The sequence below is a fragment of the Pseudophryne corroboree genome, chromosome 8, assembly GCF_028390025.1.
Source record: "Pseudophryne corroboree isolate aPseCor3 chromosome 8, aPseCor3.hap2, whole genome shotgun sequence".
NCBI lineage: Eukaryota > Metazoa > Chordata > Amphibia > Anura > Myobatrachidae > Pseudophryne > Pseudophryne corroboree.
Genome location: NC_086451.1, coordinates 404,846,830 through 404,866,449, shown reverse-complemented (window position 1 = coordinate 404,866,449; position 19,620 = coordinate 404,846,830). Strand labels below are relative to the sequence as shown.

The window sequence follows — 19,620 nt, the reverse complement described above, 5'->3', positions numbered from 1 at the left end:
ACAATACTTAAAATGTATTCCTAAAAAATATGATGTCTTTGGATGTATTAAACCTCCTCATAACCCACTGTCTACAAGGTGAAAGTATTATTAAACTTATGCTAAATCCATATCATTCATATATAATGAGCAATAGGTGTTATGATTCCAGCACTCTGGTCTGAGGAGATCTTATTTCGAGGACCGGAGCACTGGAACGTAATGCTGGGGAAGTGAGCGGGAATGGAAAATAGCCCCTTGCGCCCTAACTCCGTTGTCTCGCCCGTGCTGTCAGAAATCCCCTGCGAGACTATGGTTGCTTGAGCCCATGGCAGCCGCGTTTGAAGGGCGGATTACATCTGCCCAACTCCGATGCCCCCCCAGGTCTTAATGAGAGACAAAGGGAAATCCGAGACAGGGTGATAACAAGGGGCCCTCTGACTAAACAACCCGGCCAGGGGCTACAAGCTAATAAAAAGTAGAATATGTGCGGAAAAAACGCCAGGGAAAAGGACAACCAAAATATCCACTTGTCCACTTCTCCTACCCGGCACCGCCGAGTTCCAGAGAGGACTTGTGGAAGCGGAACCCTCCGCATATGCTCCAAAGACAAAATTTGCAAAGATAAAGCGGCTGAGCCGCAACACACGGCAGAGCCGCAACTCACGAAACACCACTCGATATTCAAAGGTGATCAGTCAGGACTACTGGGGACCCAACGACTTCCTGGGATGAGATGACAACTCCCGGATACAGGACTTCTGAGGACAGGAATGACCGGATACAGCAGGACTGGAACAGACTCTCAGCAAACCAAAGCAGCATGCAGGAAGCTATTACCGGCGTCTGTGAGAAGCACTGAGAAGGTATTTAGCAGGGAGTCCTCCAATCAGCTGTTCAGAGCCTGATTGGTATTAATGCCGTGCAGCTGCCTTGCTGCACGGCCAGAAGACAAGTGTGTGTGCGTGTGTAACTAGACCCTGCAACGGGGAACGCGGTCCGCCCGTGGCGTCCCCGTTGCTAGGGTCCGTGCGGCTCAGCACGCCCGGCGTCTAGCATTGCTAGGATGCCGGCGGCTGAACACGCACGGCATCCCTAGTTGCTAGGCGCCGGGCCGCGCGGACATTGCAGACCCCGGCGCCTAACAGTACCCCCCCCCTTTGAGGAGGGGTCAAGGAACCCCTAAAGCTAGGCTTCTGAGGAAATTCCAGAAAAAAATCCCTCTTGAGCCTAGGGGCATAAAGATCCTTATCTAGGACCCAAGACCTTTCCTCCGGACCATAGCCTTTCCAGTGAACTAAAAGTAAAGCCGACCCCGGGACAATTTGGAATCAAGAACTTTCTCTACCAAGAACTCCTGTTGTCCCTGTACATCCACTGGAGATCTACCCTGAGAGATCCTCCGAGGAAATCTACTGGAAGAAACGTATTGTTTCAACAGGGAACAGTGAAACGTATTTCCAATCTTGAGAGATCTTGGTAAACGTAGCCGAAAGGCAACTGGGTTGACTCTTTTAATAATAAGAAATGGTCCAATAAATTTGGGTCCCAGTCTAGCCGTGGATTGTCGAAGCCTGATGTTGCGAGTTGACAACCACACCTTATCTCCCACCTTAAAAGTGCAAGGACCTCGGAGCCTGTCAGAAAATTTCTTCTCTCGAAAAGCCGCTTTTCTGAGAGCAAGGTGCACTTTTTTCCAAATTGCTCTGAGATGGGAGGTCAATGCCAGCGAGGAGACTGGAGAATGATGAAAAAAAGAATTAGCTCTGGGGTGAAAAACAAAAACTGAAAAGAATGGAGACTCTTTAGTGGAGGAATGACAAGAATTATTGTAAGCAAATTCAGCCAAAGGAAGAAACTCAGACCAATAATTCTGGAGTTTGGCTGAATACAAGCGCAGATATTGTTTCAATGAATTGTGCGACGAATTGTGGACCCCGAGCAGAAACAATATCAGTGGGCAACCCATGAAGCCTGAACACATGCCGGAGGAACAAAACTGCCAACCCTTGAGCAGAAGGCAATCGGGGAAGAGCAATAAAATGAGCCATTTTACTAAAACGGTCCACTACCACCCATATGACTCGGAATCCGGCTGAAAGGGGAAGGTCAACCACAAAATCCATGGAAATATGAGACCATGGCCTGAGAGGGACACTTAAGGGCATAAGTTGCCCTATAGGCAAGGAACGGGGAACCTTATGCTGTGCACAAACCTGACATGAATAAACAAATTCCCTAACGTCTTTAGAAATACTAGGCCACCATACTGAGCGAGAGACTAACTCCAATGTTTTAGTGATTCCCGGATGCCCTGAAACTTTGTTGTCATGGAATTCAGTTAAAACAGTAGCTCTCAAAAATTCAGGAACATAAAGACGACCAGCAGTAGTAAATCTAGGAGCTTGATGTTGAAGCTGGTTTAACTGGGTAAATAAATCCTGTGTGAGACCTGCCCGGATGACCGAAGATGGAAGTATTGGGGTAACAACAGGATTGTTATTGTGAACCGGAAGAAAGCTACGTGACAGGGCATCAGCTTTAGTATTCTTGGAACCAGGCCTGAAAGTGATTATAAATTTGAAACGAGTAAAAAATAATGCCCAACGTGCCTGCCGGGCATTAAGCCGTTTAGCTGATTCAATGTATTGCAGGTTCTTATGGTCAGTCAATACTGAAATAGTATGCTTTGCTCCTTCCAGCCAATGCCTCCACTCCTCAAAAGCCCACTTTACCGCCAGTAACTCCCGATTACCAACGTTATAATTGGATTCAGCGGAGGAGAATTTCCTGGACATAAAGGCACAAGGATGTAACTCCAGAGACTCCAGATCCTTTTGAGAAAGGACGGCCCCCACTCCAACTTCTGAGGCATCAACCTCCACAACAAAGGGCAATTCCGGATTAGGATGTTTTAGGACTGGAGCTGAGACAAAGGCTTGTTTCAGGGCCCGGAAGGATAACTCAGCTTCATGCGACCAGTTGGTAGGATCCGCTCCTTTCTTTGTCAGAGCTACAATGGGAGCAACCAGGTCAGAAAAAGAATGAATGAACCTCCTATAATAATTCACAAACCCTAAAAAGCACTGAATTGCTTTTAAATTGGTGGGTTGCGCCCAATTAAGGATGGCCTGGAGCTTCTTAGGTTCCATCGAAAATCCCTGAGGGGAAATTATGTACCCTAAAAATGATACTTCCGTGATGTGAAATTCACACCCAGCTTGGCATATAAATGATTCTCACGTAACTTTTGAAGAACCAGACGCACCTGGGTGATACGTTGTTCCATCGATTCAGAATAAATCAAGATGTCATCTAAATAAACGACCACAAATTTCTCTAGGAAGTCACGGAGCACATAATTTATGAGATCTTGAAAAACTGCTGGAGCATTAGACAGGCCGAACTCATCACCAGGTATTCGTAGTGACCCGACTGAGTACTGAAAGCCGTCTTCCACTCATCTCCAGATTTAATTTGGATGAGGTTGTAAGCTCCTCTCAGGTCAATTTTAGAAAAAATCACAGCAGAACGTAACTGATCAAAGAGTACAGAAATCAACAGCAAAGGATAGGTGTTTTTAACTGAGATATTATTCAGGGCTCTAAAATCTATGCATGGTCTAAGTGAGCCATCCTTCTTCTCCACAAAGAAAAAACCAGCACTTAAAGGGGATTTTGATGGTCTAATAAATCCTTTCTGTAAGCTCTCCTGAACATAGTCATTCATAGCCGAAGTTTCTGGCACGGACAATGCATACAATCTCCCCTTTGGCAATGCGGCACCAGGAACTAGCTCAATAGCATAATCATAAGGCCGATGGGGAGGCAGAATGTCCGCATTGCCTTTGGAGAATACATCGGCAAACTCCTGGTATTCCCCAGGAATGAGTTCTGAAATGATAGCTGCGACTCTGACTGGAAACGAAATACACTCCTTAACACAAAATGTACCCCATTGGGAAGTCTCCCCGGACCGCCAATCAATGGTGGGATTATGAAAGGCCAGCCAAGGGTGACCCAGAACAACTGGAACTGCTGGGCAATATGTTAGATAGAATTCAATATTTTCGGAATGTAAGGCTCCTACTGTAAGTACTACTGGAGGTGTACGGTGGGTAATAACCCCATTGGAAAGCGGACTCCCATCCAAGCCATGCATGGTGACACACCTATCCAATGGTAACTGTGGAATGCCTAAGGCCTTAGCCCAAGTTAAATCCATAAAGTTTCCTGCAGCTCCACTGTCAACAAAAGCTGACACCAAAGAACTGAGGCTGTCAAAGGAAACCTTAACTGGGACTAAAAGAGAGTTATTCGAGGAGATAAGCTGCAGACCTAGGTGAACCCCCTCACAATTCACCTGGTCAAAGCGTTTCCCGACTTGTTCGGACAGTTATGAGCAAAATGTCCCTTTCCACCACAGTACAAACAAAGACCGGAATTTTGCCTTCTGGTCCTTTCCTCAGGAGACAGCCGGGAGAGACCCATCTGCATGGGCTCCTCGACGTCATCTGGAATGGAATAAACACAAGGACTTGACCTTACAGATGTTCCTCTTTCAGCTCTCCGCTCTCTGAGACGACGATCAATCTTAATAGAAAGCTCCATGAGTTTATCGAGAGTCTCAGGAGCGGGGTACTGGAGGAGACTGTCTTTAATAGACTCTGATAAGCCAAGGCGAAACTGACTGCGCAGGGCTGGGTCATTCCAGCCACAGTCGTTCGACCAACGGCGAAACTCTGTGAGTGCGCAGCTGACTTTCAGCGGACGCCTCTCTATCTGGGTCATCATACAAAAGCCCTAAAGATTTAAAGAAAGCGTCTACTGACAACAACGCAGGATCCTCTGCTCTTAAACCGAATGCCCAGGTCTGAGGAACCCCCTGGAGTACAGAAATTATAATCCCAACACGCTGAGATTCAGTACCAGAGGAAGTAGGTCTTAAACGAAAATAAAAGTTTACAGGATTCTTTAAAATTAAAAAAATCTTTTCTATCACCAGAAAAACGGTCAGGCAAATGCATCTTTGGTTCAGGGACTCCCTTTGGGGAGGCTCGCAAAAGATATTCCTGCGACCTCACCCGAAGAGAAAGATCCTGAACCATCTGAGTAAATTCTTGAATCTGATTGACTAAGAGCTGGCCAGGGTTTGGCCCTAAACCTGTCAGATTCATGAGGCCAAAAAATTTTTAACAAAAACTGAATAAGAGGAAAAAATTAAAGCCCTGTTTAATTAAAATTTTTTGTTATGGCCGGTAATAATGTTATGATTCCAGCACTCTGGTCTGAGGAGATCTTATTGCGAGGACCGGAGCACTGGAACGTAATGCTGGGGAAGGGAGCGGGAATGGAAAATAGCCCCTTGCGCCCTAACTCCGTTGTCTCGTCCGTGCTGTCAGAAATCCCCTGCGAGACTATGGTTGCTTGAGCCCATGGCAGCCGCATTTGAAGGGCGGATTACATCTGCCCAACTCCGATGCCCCCCCAGGTCTTAATGAGAGACAAAGGGAAATCCGAGACAGGGTGATAACAAGGGGCCCTCTGACTAAACAACCAGGCCAGGGGCTACAAGCTAATAAAAAGTAGAATATGTGCAGAAAAACCGCCAGGGAAAAGGACAACCAAAATATCCACTTGTCCACTTCTCCTACCCGGCACCGCCGAGTTCCAGAGAGGACTTGTGGAAGCGGAACCCTCCGCAAATGCTCCAAAGACAAAATATGTAAAGATAAAGCGGCTGAGCCGCAACACACGGCAGAGCCGCAACTCACGAAACACCACTCGCTATTCAAAGGTGATCAGTCAGGACTACTGGGGACCCAACGACTTCCTGGGATGAGATGACAACTCCCGGATACAGGACTTCTGAGGACAGGAATGACCGGATACAGCAGGACTGGAACAGACTCTCAGCAAACCAAAGCAGCATGCAGGAAGCTATTACCGGCGTCTGTGAGAAGCACTGGGAAGGTATTTAGCAGGGAGTCCTCCAATCAGCTGTTCAGAGCCTGATTGGTATTAATGCCGTGCAGCTGCCTTGCTGCACGCCCAGAAGACAAGTGTGTGTGCGTGTGCAACTAGTCCCTGCAACGGGGAATGCAGTCCGCCCGTGGCGTCCCCGTTGCTAGGGTCCGTGCGGCTCAGCGCGCCCGGCGTCTAGCGTTGCTAGTCGCCGGGCCGTGCGGACATTGCGGACCCCGGCGCCTAACAATAGGTTTGTATAGGAGAAGTTACGGCACAATCAGGAATTCCTTCTTTAAACATGGTCATATCGGGCAACTGCATAGATATTATGTTATTATGTTATTTTGTGATATCTGAGGTATTTGCAGTCGATAAAACCTGCCAAGTTAGTCCTGTCATGTGTAATATATGTTACCCCCACATCTGAATGACACTATTAATTCTTATAACCACATATTTTATTAGACAATTCCACACTCCTAAATCATATTGGCCTTTTTTCAACCTAGCAACACCCCTAAGGGATTAAACTCTCTATGCAAATTATTGTAATCATTATGCTACAATCCATCTCACAGGAAGATGGAACTGTGCTCACTCTCTATCTGTATGTATGTATGTATGTATGTATGTATGTATGTGTGTGTATATATATATATATATATATATATATATATATATATAAAGTATATATTGCACAATTTCATATGGAACAAGAATAATGCAGCAGGGTACTTGATATTTAGTTTAGCAGTTTAGAGTCAAGAGTCAGACCAGAATCAGGGAATGGTGAGAGAGTTAGTAAATATAACCAGGTAAATAGGAATTCTTCAATATCTGGAAATAGCGAGTAGTGCTTGTTGGAGGAGTTCAGACTCCAGAGTCATATTCCCACCTACAGTATTGTATATGGAACACTAAATAAAACACAGTCTCCTCCACATGGGAAATGATTTATTCACGTTTTGCAGCGTGGGTATACCGCTCTTTATTTACCCAGTCAGTGAATGTTATGAAAAAGATAATTAGAATCATTTTGGATGGAGTCGATTCCGTCCTGTGAACCACATACTTATGGTTACTGCCACATTAAATTCCAGCCTGTGAAAATGCAGTAGCTATTAGGGCTTATTTAAGAAAAAATTTAATTTGCACTAAAGTAAAGCAATCAATCGGCGGCTTGCCTTTATTGTCTAATTAGTATTATACAGATGAAAGCTATACTCCTTTCAGATTAGAAATGCCAGGTCACACCCGGGATTTTGTATACTGGACCAACCCAGAAGCGACCTGGCTGGTACCCAGTCTATTCCCAGGTGGGCGACACTATTGCACACAGGTGCAGTTCTGGTGCGTGAGATGAGATCATCTCCAATCACCGGTGCTTCCTATGCTGTGACTTGGTCCTGCACCGTGACCCGGTTTGACCCAGTTTCAACCCTGTTTGCTACCTGGGTAAAAATGTTGGGTTGCTCAACCCAGGTTTTATTTTTTAGGACCCTTTCAGACTAAGCAGAATCATGGGTTGCTGTGCAATAACCCGACATTTTGCAGCTAGTCTGAAGGTGGTATTAATTACGGATTGGTGATATGGTTTAGTGTACATTTTTCAGCTAACTCTGGTGTTAACAAATAATTTTTTTGAAACTTAAATTTTTTTTTAATTTATTTTCACAAACTATACCAAAAAACATACATACCACATTGCACTCAAGTAAGATGCAGCGCTACTGAAATACATTGCACCAGGGGCTTTTCTACAGTGGAGGGGGCCCGTGTGCACCTCCGGGTGGGCCCCCTCCTCTATATGGCACTCTAGACTCTGGCATTGTGTCGGAGTCTACTGCGCATGCGTAGGTCTCCGAAAACATGGCGCCCGTGCATGTGCGATGGCCATTTTGGCAGCGATTTCCGCAGCGATTGCAGGGGCCGGCGCTGGACTCCAGAAAGGTAAGTGTTAAAATGGGTGCATTGGGTGCGGTGTAGGACCCCCTGGACCCAGCACCCATTGAACCCATTATAGAAACACCAATGCATTGCACTGTGAAGCATAAACCAGTCATTTATTATACAAAAATAGAAGGGTCTGCACAGTCTATGAGATGACATCCTACACTATTCATTAAGTGCTGACTATACATTCATACATAAACAAGACAACATTTACAACAAAGGTCAATAAGTGTGATGGAGGAAAAGAAGAATCAGGTGAATCACAGGCCCCAAGCTTTACTGACAGACAGATAATATATGTTGTATATGCTTAAGTAGGACAACATATCAACAGTGTGATTATAGAAGGGGATCAGGGTAAGGGAGGGGGACTTACAGTACATGCCTAAAGCTCTCTGTAAGTACAGACACAAATAGGGGGAATGAGAAGGGTTAAGCCAACATCTTCCTCGGGACTGTAAATAGAGGAATAGTCCCTTAGCTGGCTGTGGACCAGCCTGTCATTGTCCTGGATTGACATCTACTCTTGTTTCAGTATGACACAATTCCTGGCAATGCACAAAGCATCCTTAACAGATCATATTGTGCCACACCTTCTGGATTGCGTCATTACTATGGGTGGCAGGAAATGTATAAAGGGGGCAATTCCAAGTTGATCGCAGCAGAAATTTAGTTAGCAATTGGGCAAAACCATGTGCACTGCAGGGGAGGCAGATTTAACATGTGCAGAGAGAGTTAGATTTGGGTGTTTTTTTTTATTTCTGTGCAGGGTAAATACTGGCTGCTTTATTTTTACACTGCAAATTAGATTGCAGATTGAACACACCCCACCCAAATCTAACTCTCTCTGCACATGTTAAATCTGCCTCCCCTGCAGTGCACATGGTTTTGCCCAATTGCTAACTAAGGCCCTCATTCCGAGTTGTTCGCTCGGTATTTTTCATCGCATCGCAGTGAAATTCCGCTTAGTGCGCATGCGCAATATTCGCACTGCGACTGCGCCAAGAATCTTTGCTATGAAGATAGTATTTTTACTCACGGCTTTTTCATCGCTCCGGTGATCGTAATGTGATTGACAGGAAATGGGTGTTACTGGGCGGAAACACGGCGTTTTAGGGGCGTGTGGCTGAAAACGCTACCGTTTCCGGAAAAAATGCAGGAGTGGCCGGAGAAACGGTGGGAGTGCCTGGGCGAACGCTGGGTGTGTTTGTGACGTCAACCAGGAACGACAAGCACTGAACTGATCGCACAGGCAGAGTAAGTCTGAAGCTACTCTAAAACTGCTACGAGGTTTGTGATCGCAATATTGCGATTACTTCGGTCGCACTTTTAAGATGCTAAGATACACTCCCAGTAGGCGGCGGCTTAGCGTGTGTAACTCTGCTACATTCGCATTGCGACCGATCAACTTGGAATGAGGGCCTAAATTCCTGCTGCGATCAACTTGGAATTACCCCCAAAGTACAGAGTGGTACAAATTTCAATGTCTCAATTAGCACAAATATCAGGAGTGCAGGAAAGTGCTGAGGAGCAGTGCTTCCTGGAGGGACATATAAGCCCAATATTCATTTAAACTTTTACATTACCTGAATTAAGCAGATACTGTATATAAAGCAATTAATACATGTCACCAAAATAAAAATAAATAAATATATATATATATATATATATCGAAAAAAGGGGAATACGCACAACTTGAGGGACAGAATTATCACCACAATATAATAAAAAGAAAACTCTAAAATCTCCCCCCGTGTTCCATATCGGTGTCTGCCGGTCACCAAGTAAAATACAGCACTGGTATAGAGATGTACACACAGAAATGGATAAAAAGAGTAGAGGTACGGCGACCAAATGTGGTACAAGGTAAACGTGTTATATGACAGTTTAGAAATGGAACCTAAAAGCTAGTATTAATAAGAATATATTTAATATCACAAAGGAGCTGAACAAAATTACAAATATGAAAATAAAAAAAATAAAAAATATAAACAACAACAATAAATAGCTGAGTCTGAAGGATAAAAAACTTATCTCAGTGCACGGTGGAGCTCAATATAGGGGAGCCCCTATATTGACCTCCACTGTGCACTGAGATAAGTTGTTTATCCTTTCATTTTGTTCAGCTCCTTTGTGATATTAAATATATTCTTATTAATATTGGCTTTTTGCTTCCATTTCTAAATGGTCATATAGAACATTTACATTGTATATATATATAGAAGAAAAAACCAGCGGCACTCAGGGTCTTGTGGAAAGGTAGATTATATTTAAGACTGTATATACTGTATATATAAAAAATATTTATATATATATATATATATATATATATATATTAGGTGATTCATCGTGCCCGCTGCTCTTCACACCGTCGCAATGGGCTACGCCCCCTTAACCCCTGTGCGTCCTTTGGGTGGGCAATATTTGTATTATATGGAGTATAACCTTTAAGCATAATGTTGTTAGTAGTTAAATATTTAATGGCCAAAGGGCGTGCGATGGTCAAGGGGGCATAGGCACTTGCGACGGTGTGAAGAGCAGATGCACGATGAATGACCTAGTGTGTTAATAATATGCTATGTGTACATAATTTAGGTATAAAGACAATGTTTGGTAAATGTATTTTTTACATATGCCCCACAGTGCGAGATACACATATGCCCCACAGTGCCAGTTATACATACGTCCCACAGTGCCAGTTATACATATGCCCCACAGTGCCAGATAAACATAGCCCCACAGTGGAAGATATGCACCACAATGCCAGATATACATATGCCCCACAGTGCAATTATACATATGCCCCACAGTTCCAGATGTGCCCCACAGTGCCAGTTATACATATGCCCCACAATGTCAGATATACATATGCCCCACAGTGCCATATATACATATGCCCCCAGTGCCAGATATGCCCCACAATGCCAGTTATACATATGCCCCACCCACCCCACCCAACACCTCCCACCTCCCTTCCACTGCTCACCCGCTGCTGCTGTGTCAGGGTCGGAGGAAGGAGAGGAGAGCGCAGCGTGGTCCCATTCCTCAGTGCTGCTCAGTCACTCTAGTGGTCTCTGGTGGTGGCGTGTATGTTCTCAAATGAGGCAACGGTTCATTAGCCAACCAGAGCTTGCGGACCGGTAGCCTATTAGGAGCCACGGCTGCTGGTCCACGAGCTCTGATTGCCTAATGAACCGGTGCTCAGTTGAGAAGATACACGCTGTGGCCAGAGACCAAAGTCTGACTGAGAAGCACTGACAGACGGGATCGCGCTACGCTCTCCTCTCCTTCCCTGACACAGCAGCAGGCTGGGAAGGGGAGGAGGAGCACATCAGCAGATTTTACAGTAATAGCCACTAACGGCAGCTATGGTGTGTGAGTGGTGGCCCGCGGGTATGGCATACTGGTGGCTAGATTCTTAACGGTACGCCGTACGCCGTACCTGAGCATACTGCCACACTTGCAGGCCAGGTCTTTCCTATCCAGCTCTGTTGCTCTATGACTCAGATCTCCTAGCCACGCCCAGCGTTAGCAAATCATAGTGATAGTTAGCAAATCAAGTCATAGAGTCACAGAACGGGACAAATATATAGGAGATATATTATCACCTAAAGCACTTTAGCTGCAGAGTAAATGCTGTACTTAAACACCCACAACTGAAAATGCTGATTTATTTTATATATATATATATATATATATATATATGGGCTACAATATTAAAAATGTAACTGTGGAGGGTTCCCAAGGGATCTAATGAATGAATTGTGCATGTATATCTCAAACCACAATAGCTTTTAAGAGTTGGTCACAACCATTTCAATAATGAAAACGTTATTCACATAATTTACAACGTATGAACATAAACAAAGTGATTGACAGTTTTTCTATCATCAATCTTGCATACTGAGATTACATTAAAAAAGTTTATGACATTATTAAAACAGTTGTACTGATAGTATTTGTTTAAGATTTAACTTCTAGTACAATCTATTCAGAAGTCTATTAGATCTGTTGATAACAATCCAATGCATTTCATCAATAGGACTTCATCAGGGGTTAATTATAAATACGTAGAGTAATAGTTATCCTTCATTGTGGATCTCAAATATGGCAGATTAGTCAGAGTAATGACAACAATATAAATATCGAACAAAGGGAATATCAGTACAGTTAGTTCATAAGCATATAGAATAAAATATAGGTCAGCACTGACTAATCTACCATAATTGAGATACACATACTAGCACTGCAGGTGCTGCCACCAGTCATGATGATGCAAGTCCGTAAACGTCATCTAGTAAGGCCGATTCCCAAGTGCATAGAGGGCTTAAGTCATAGCATGTAAAATCAAAGAAGCAATTTCATTTTACACTGGTAAAGAAAAAAACATGAAAACGAAAGTTAGCTGCAGAGAAACATGAAATTGCTAATATGCCATTTACCACACAAGACAAGGAAGGACTCAAGTGGTGGTTCTGCAACTGTCAGTGAGGCATCTTCTTTATCTCATGATTATGCAAGAATGTTCCGCTCAGAGTCTAGAACAGGTGTCAAAAGAATGAAAACCACTAAGGCAGTGGAACAAACTGTGCGTTCAGAACTGTCACACATTCCTGAGGAATGTATAGGGGTGTCCACAATTGCTAAGTGTGAGTCTGAAATATCTCACACTGTCCTCTTTCCACCATTTCTGCACCATCTGCACATGTGGGGAGCAGTACAAGTAAAGATGACGATGAGGACATATTAGAAATGAAGGTGCTTCTGTGGAAGTGGAACATGATGAGAGGGATATGTGTGTACTACTAATATCTGACACTGAAGATGAGGATTATGATGTTGTTTGTGTAAGTCAGCCACCAGTGGCTGCAGTTCTTGCCTGTGATAAAAAGAAACCCATTGTGATGCCTGGGCATAAGACCAAAAAAGTCACCTCTTGGGTGTGGGATTATTTTTACCCAAATCATGACAATGTTTTTGTAGGCATCTGCTCCATTTGTGAGGCCAAAGTTAGCAGAGATAGGGACGATAGCCATCTAGGCACCTCCTCCATGTTACATCTTTTGCTGCGAGTTCATGAAATTTATTATACAAGATTATAATGTAATTAAAATGATTATAACATCATCAACCTTCTTATTAGTGATCAGAGGTAGTCCTTCCCAAAAAATCTTTGTGGAGGGCCAAAGCAAGCACTTCAGCCACAAAAGTGTAATTCCCTGTCATTGAAGTGCTTGGTTTGTTCAAAGACCCAATGACAATTCCATCTTGCACTACTTGTCTTTTATGTCACTGTTGTGCAGCAATGTTTCATAGATGTGCTATAAACTGCCGCATGTTTGTGCCGCTGCTCTGTCGGTTAGTAACCAGTCAGCTCACTGTAGGCCTTTGGCCTAAAATGGATGAAAACAATATTGTGAGATGTGAGGTGGTCAAAAGTAACTGTAAATGACTTTATATTAATGATATTGAGGATAATAATACTGTAGGACAAAAACAGGCCCAACTTATGTGATTTTAGCTGTTTTTTATGGTAATAAAAAAATACAGATCCAAAACCAAAATACATAAGGGCGGTTTTGGTAAAACCAAATATAGATCCAAAACACAAAAAAGATACAGATCAAACACTAAAACCAAAACACGGGGTCGGCGCACATCTCTAGTATATACCAAAAATGTTGGTAGGTATACACCAATTCAAAAGATTACTTTTATCAATGGTTGTTCAGAAACACTAAATAGAATGATATACCAACAGAGAATCTAAAATCCAATAGTCCATCAAATTAGCATAATAGTGTATACATTACGCTAATTAGCGTCCTTGAACAGCCAGTGAACAACTAACTTTCTGAATTTGTATATATCAGCTCATATATTTTTTTATGAATTGTACCCCTGAAAAAGTCCAACTATATGAATAACATTTGAATGGTTTTATGGGTGCCGTCCCTCAGCGCTAATCATGGGGATCCTGGCTTGAGCTCACACCAGTAAAAGCAAAATGAACTGCATATCACAAATAAAACATTCCCATGCTTTAATCACATACCATAGAAAGGAAACAGAAGGCACATCACTAACAAAGCATAATCTAGTCTGATCAGCAGCATCACTCATCGGGTGTAGTATGGTATGCCGGCGGCCGGGCTCCCGGCGACCAGCCTACTGGCACTGGGAGCCCGACCGCCAGCATACCGACAGCGTGGTGAGCACAAATGATCCCCTTGTAGGCTCGCTGCGGGCACGGTGGTGTGCTACGCGAGCCACGCTATTTTTTCTTCCTCCAGGGGTGTCGTGGACCCCCACGAGGGAGAATAGCTGTCATTATGCCAGGTGTCGGGATTCCGGCGCCGGTATACTGTGCGCCGGGATCCTGACATTCGGCAACATGAAGACCACCCCACTCATCACGTGACTTGACGCATTTCGACAATATTATTTCTTTATCAAAAGCCTCTGAAAAATGAGAATATAGTTCAGTAAAATATCTTAAAAAATAAGAAACAAATGTTGAAAGGCTTCATATTTTGTACTGAGCATTCAATTTATATACAGTAGTCAGATTCTGGGATATATTATACAGTATATCTCTGGAAAGAATTGTCTTCACAATTTGAAACCTTTTTAAACCTTTGTTGTATTACACAGAGGTGTTTTTCTTAATACAAGTTTAAAGGTAATACAGTCACTCATACATTTTTTTTTTTGTTTTACGTGTTCCTTGTCTGAAAAGCAGTAATAGAAAAATTATGCATAGCAGCCGCTGAATCTATATAGTCTATGCTAATCAATTAAATCAATTAATAGTCAACTATTTGGTTTAGGTAGTTATAATCAGTGCCAGATTAAGGCACACATGGGCCTGGAGCTGAAATGCATGAAGGGCCTATTGTGTACCGTCACAGGGGTAGTGACCAGCAACAGCAGGATTGTGACTAGGCGTTGTGTCACGCAGGGCCCGCGACACATTGTCCCTTGAGTCAAAGCTGCCAATAATTACAGCAGCCAGACTCAAGCCAACAAGTAACTGCAAGTACTTTTTGGCTTGAGAGCGGCTGCAGTAATTGTTGGTGGCCTTGAAATTGGTCCAGAAGGTGACCAAAGCATTAACAACCGTTACTACAGCATGTCATGCAGGTTATACTGTTTCTTGTGGTATTACATTTCCATTCTTTCTTCTATATCTATCTTTCTCTCTATATATATATATATAATAGGTTTGGCTATGTGTAACCGGTGGCCGGGATCCCGGCTATGCTCGCCACAGGTTCTGTTTGGGTGTAGTGGATACCAACAATGGGAATAGTCCCTTTTAGTCGACATGCCAACTGTCGGGATTGTCAGGCTTTGGGATGCAGGGGGAGGTATTGTGACCGGCGGTCACATAACTACATCCCATATATATCTATATATATCTATAGCTCTATCGCTTTATATATATATATATATATATATATATATATATAATATATATATACATACATATATCTATCTCTATATATACGCTGGTATATTTTTTTTGTAATAAATCAATATAGTTCAATCAATGTATTGGCCCAGAAGTGAGTATCAAAACAATCTAAAAACCTATTAAGGTTGGTGATATAGGTGCTGGCCAGTGTCTAATAGAAGTATGTAGAATGTAATATGTGTACAACACATACTGTACTGTGGACGTGTGAGGGAAGTGTATGAAGACAGATATGGGTGTGGGGAGCACCAGCGGTAAGTAGAAGTTCACTAGAGGAACACTTGTATAGCACTGTCCTTGAGGTAATAGCTAGACGTCTGGCTCTGAGTGTGGGCTTGCGATGTTGTGGTGCCTTGCTGATGTTATATGCCGGCTGACAGGTTGTATAACTTACGGTTGGTTGGAGGTGCGTGCCTCTGTCTTTGCACCAGCTATTTATCCTGGCTTCCCTTAGCAATAAGCAGCAGCCAGATAGCTCAGTCACAATCTCCCGGGCCATCTTCACGGAGCCCCTTTTAGTCACGTTAAGCCAGGTAGAGCCCTTTTTATACACGTTACACCAGGTAGAGCCCCTTTTATACATGTTGCGCCAGGTAGAGCTAGATATACACACTGCATCAGGTACCATTATGCAATATGTGCCAGGTAGAGCCCTTTATACAAACTGCGCCAGGTATCTTTTTACACATTGCACCAGGTAGAGCCCATTATACAAACTGCGCCAGGTAGCCCCTTATACACACTGCGCCAAGTAGCCCCTTATACACATTGTGCCAGGTAGCACCTTAAACACATTGCGCAAGGTAGCCTCTTATACATATTGCACCAGGTAGCCCCTTATACACATTGTGCCAGGTAGCCCATTATAGAAATTGCACCAGCTAGCCGTCTCTTACCATCCGGCACCTGTGACCCCGCGGCTCTATGCTCTCCTCATACTTCCGCCCAGCGTGAAGCTGAAGGGGAGTAAGTAGTGGCAGGAGTCGGCCGGCAGGAAGCGTTCCAGGAGAGAGGGGTAGCCGGTAGGAGGAAGCGGTGAGGTGCGGGCAGTGTGAAGTGGCCAGGACATGGGCCGGCTGGCCGGCAGCAGGAAGTGGCGGGGGATATTGCAGTGCATGCAGAAGAGGGGTGCTGATGTCACTGATGGGGTGATTGCAGGTTCAGGCCACAGTGCCTGGGAGACCGCCCTGCTAACCCGCACCTAAAACCGCCACTGGCGGGATCCCCTGAGCTAGATTACCAGTGACCCTCCCCGCAGCCAACACTCCATCTACAACAAAGCCCCTCCCAGTGCACATAGTGCAGCCAAATGCACAAGGACCGAGTGTCCACAGACATGCAGATCACCCACCTGAGCATAGCCTCCAACATGAGGAACCCAGTCTGTGCACGCAACTAATCCCAGGAACATACTAAATTCACCACAGACACACAAAGCCTGCCACCCCTCCCCTCCCTACACGCACACAGCCTGTTTCCCCTGTCCCTACACACACCACACACATACAGTACATACATACATACAGTACATACATACAAAGCCTGTTCCACCTGGCCCCACACCCCACACACACACAGCCTGTCCCCTCTAGTCACCATACACACACTCTCACCCTGTTCACCCCAGTTCCTACACACACCCCCAGCCTGTCTTTTCCAACACAAAATCCCTGTTCCCCACAGCAATCCCACTCTCCCCCATTTCCCTCAGTTACTGAGCCTTCCGCAGGAGCCGTGGCCACGCCCCCTATTAGGGAAACATCCCCCTACCATTGAGCAAGCATCACTAGCCGGGTTCACTACGGCTGGCCGGCGGTCGGGCTCCCGGCGCCCAGCATACCGGCGCCGGGAGCCCGACCGCCGGCTGACCGACAGTGTGGCGAGCGCAAATGAGCCCCTTGCGGGCTCGCTGCGCTCGCCACGCTACGGGCACGGTGGCGCACTACGCGCACCACACTATTTTATTCTCCCTCTATGGGGGTCGTGGACCCCCACGAGGGAAAATAAGTGTCGGTATGCCGGCGGTCGGGCTCCCGGCGCCGGTATACTGAGCGCCGGGAGCCCGACCGCCGGCATACAGAATGCCACCCTCACTAGCCGGCCCTGCACAGGGGTCACGGGACCAGACAAGTTGCATTCCGGCAAGCAAGGGGAGGAGAAGAGAAATCTTTCAGCACAGGGAGGCTTTCTGGTGCTACTGACTTGCTGGAACAGGAAAACATTTTTCCTGTTTCCAGCAGCAGAGGATGCAGTGGGCCAATTTTGATGGGGTGGCCTGGAGCTGCAGCTCAATCCGCCCCATTGTTAATCCAGCTCTGGTTATAATTGGTGGTTGTCTGAACATACCACTTACTATGTAGAAGAAATTGTATGACCATTTATTTCTTTATGCTATTTATAATGTTGCTATTACTTTCTAGAGTGAAATTAAACACTGGTCTTCTTTTACAATAAAACAGGCACCCCATTTGACCCAGAATATCTGCTGAGACAGGCTGCATCCAATATTATTTGCTCCATTGTATTTGGTGAGAGATTTGACTATGAGGACAAGAAATTCATAACCCTCCTGTCGTACATTATGGATTTTATCCAGCTAGTTAACACTGCCTCGGGTCAGGTACTGTAAATATTAAGAAACAATTGAGAAGTTGATGGAAGTATACTGTGTGCTAGATAATAAACATTCAAGATTTACATTTCTTTAGTTTGGATCAATGCAACAGAATTTCACATCAAAGTTATAATGTATTAAAACTAGAGAAGAGCGGGTTCAGTTCGTTGGGATCCGAACCCCCCCCCCTTCCCCCCGAACTTTACGTGGTTTATACGGGTCCAAAGCAGTCTCGGTTCTTCCTGCCTAACACGCAAAACCCAAATGGGGGAAAACGTCATCTTCCCGCTGTCGAATTCTCGCGAGATTCGGATTCCATATAAAGAGCCGCGCGTCACCGCCATTTTCACTCGTGCATTGTTGATTGAGCAGAGAGGACATGACTACGTTCTCTGCCTGAAAAGCTCAATATTTGTGCTCAGTGTGCTGCATTGTGGTGACCACCAGTACTATATAGTAGTACAGTACAGTAGGCCATTGCTGTATCTTGCAGCTCCGTGTCAGACTCAGTTCTATTCTCCTGATCAGTGCTCAATATCTGTGCTGCATTGTGGTGACCAGTATATATAGTAGTACAGTGCTGCATTGTGGTGACCACCAGTATATAGTAGTACAGTACAGTAGTCCATTGCTGTACCTTGCAGCTCCGTGTCACTTCTATTCTCCTGATCAGTGCTCAATATCTGTGCTGCATTATGGGGACCAGTATATAGTAGTACAGTGCTGCATTGTGGTGACCACCAGTATATAGTAGTACAGTACAGTAGTCCATTGCTGTATCTCGCAGCTCCATGTCAGACTCAGTTCTATTCTCCTGATCAGTGCTCAATATCTGTGCTGCATTGTGTTGACCAGTAAATATAGTAATACAGTGCTGCATTGTGGTGACCACCAGTATATAGTAGTACAGTACAGTAGGCCATTGCTGTATCTTGCAGCTCTGTGTCACTTCTAGTATCCTGAACAGTACTCAATATCTGTGCTCAGTGTCAGTGCTGCATTGTGGTGACTGAAAGTCCAGTGTTTTGTGCTGCATCTTGCTGCTGTAGGTTGCAGTGGTAGTGTCCTGTCACTGTGCATAGGTCATCATCATTTCAGTCACAGTGGTATCTGGTATCTACTGTATCTAGTGGTATCTAATTCCAGACATTACTGCCATCTAATTCCAGATATATTACTGGCATATAATTCCACACATTAAAAAATGGAGAACAAAAATGTGGAGGGTAAAATAGGGAAAGATCAAGATCCACTTCCACCTAGTGCTGAAGCTGCTGCCACTAGTCATGGCAGAGACGATGAAATGCCATCAAAGCCATCTGCCAAGACCAATGCCCAATGTCATAGCAGAGAGCATGTAAAATCCAAAAAACAAAAGTTTAGTAAAATGCCCCAAAAATCTAAATTAAAAGCGTCTGAGAAGAAGCGTAAACTTGCCAATATGCCATTTACGACACGGAGTGGCAATGAACGGCTAAGGCCCTCTCCTATGTTCCTCATGACTAGTGGGTCAGCTTCACATGAGGATGGAAGCACTCATCATCTCGCTAGAAAAATGAAAAGAGTTAAGCTGGCAAAAGCACAGCAAAGAACTGTGCGTTCTTCTAAATCACAAATCCCCAAGGAGAGTC

General features: G+C 44.5%; 1 protein-coding gene across 2 annotated transcripts in view; it reads left to right on the top strand.

Annotated features, from left to right (window-relative positions):
* LOC134949325 (cytochrome P450 2C23-like) overlaps positions 1–19,620 on the top strand; it is a 90,773-nt gene that overhangs the window by 29,060 nt on the left and 42,093 nt on the right. For both annotated transcript variants that reach the window (XM_063937823.1, XM_063937822.1), the window contains exon 4: positions 17,835–17,995. In XM_063937823.1, coding sequence (XP_063793893.1) covers positions 17,835–17,995 — 161 coding nt within the window. The remainder of the gene's footprint in view (positions 1–17,834; positions 17,996–19,620) is intronic.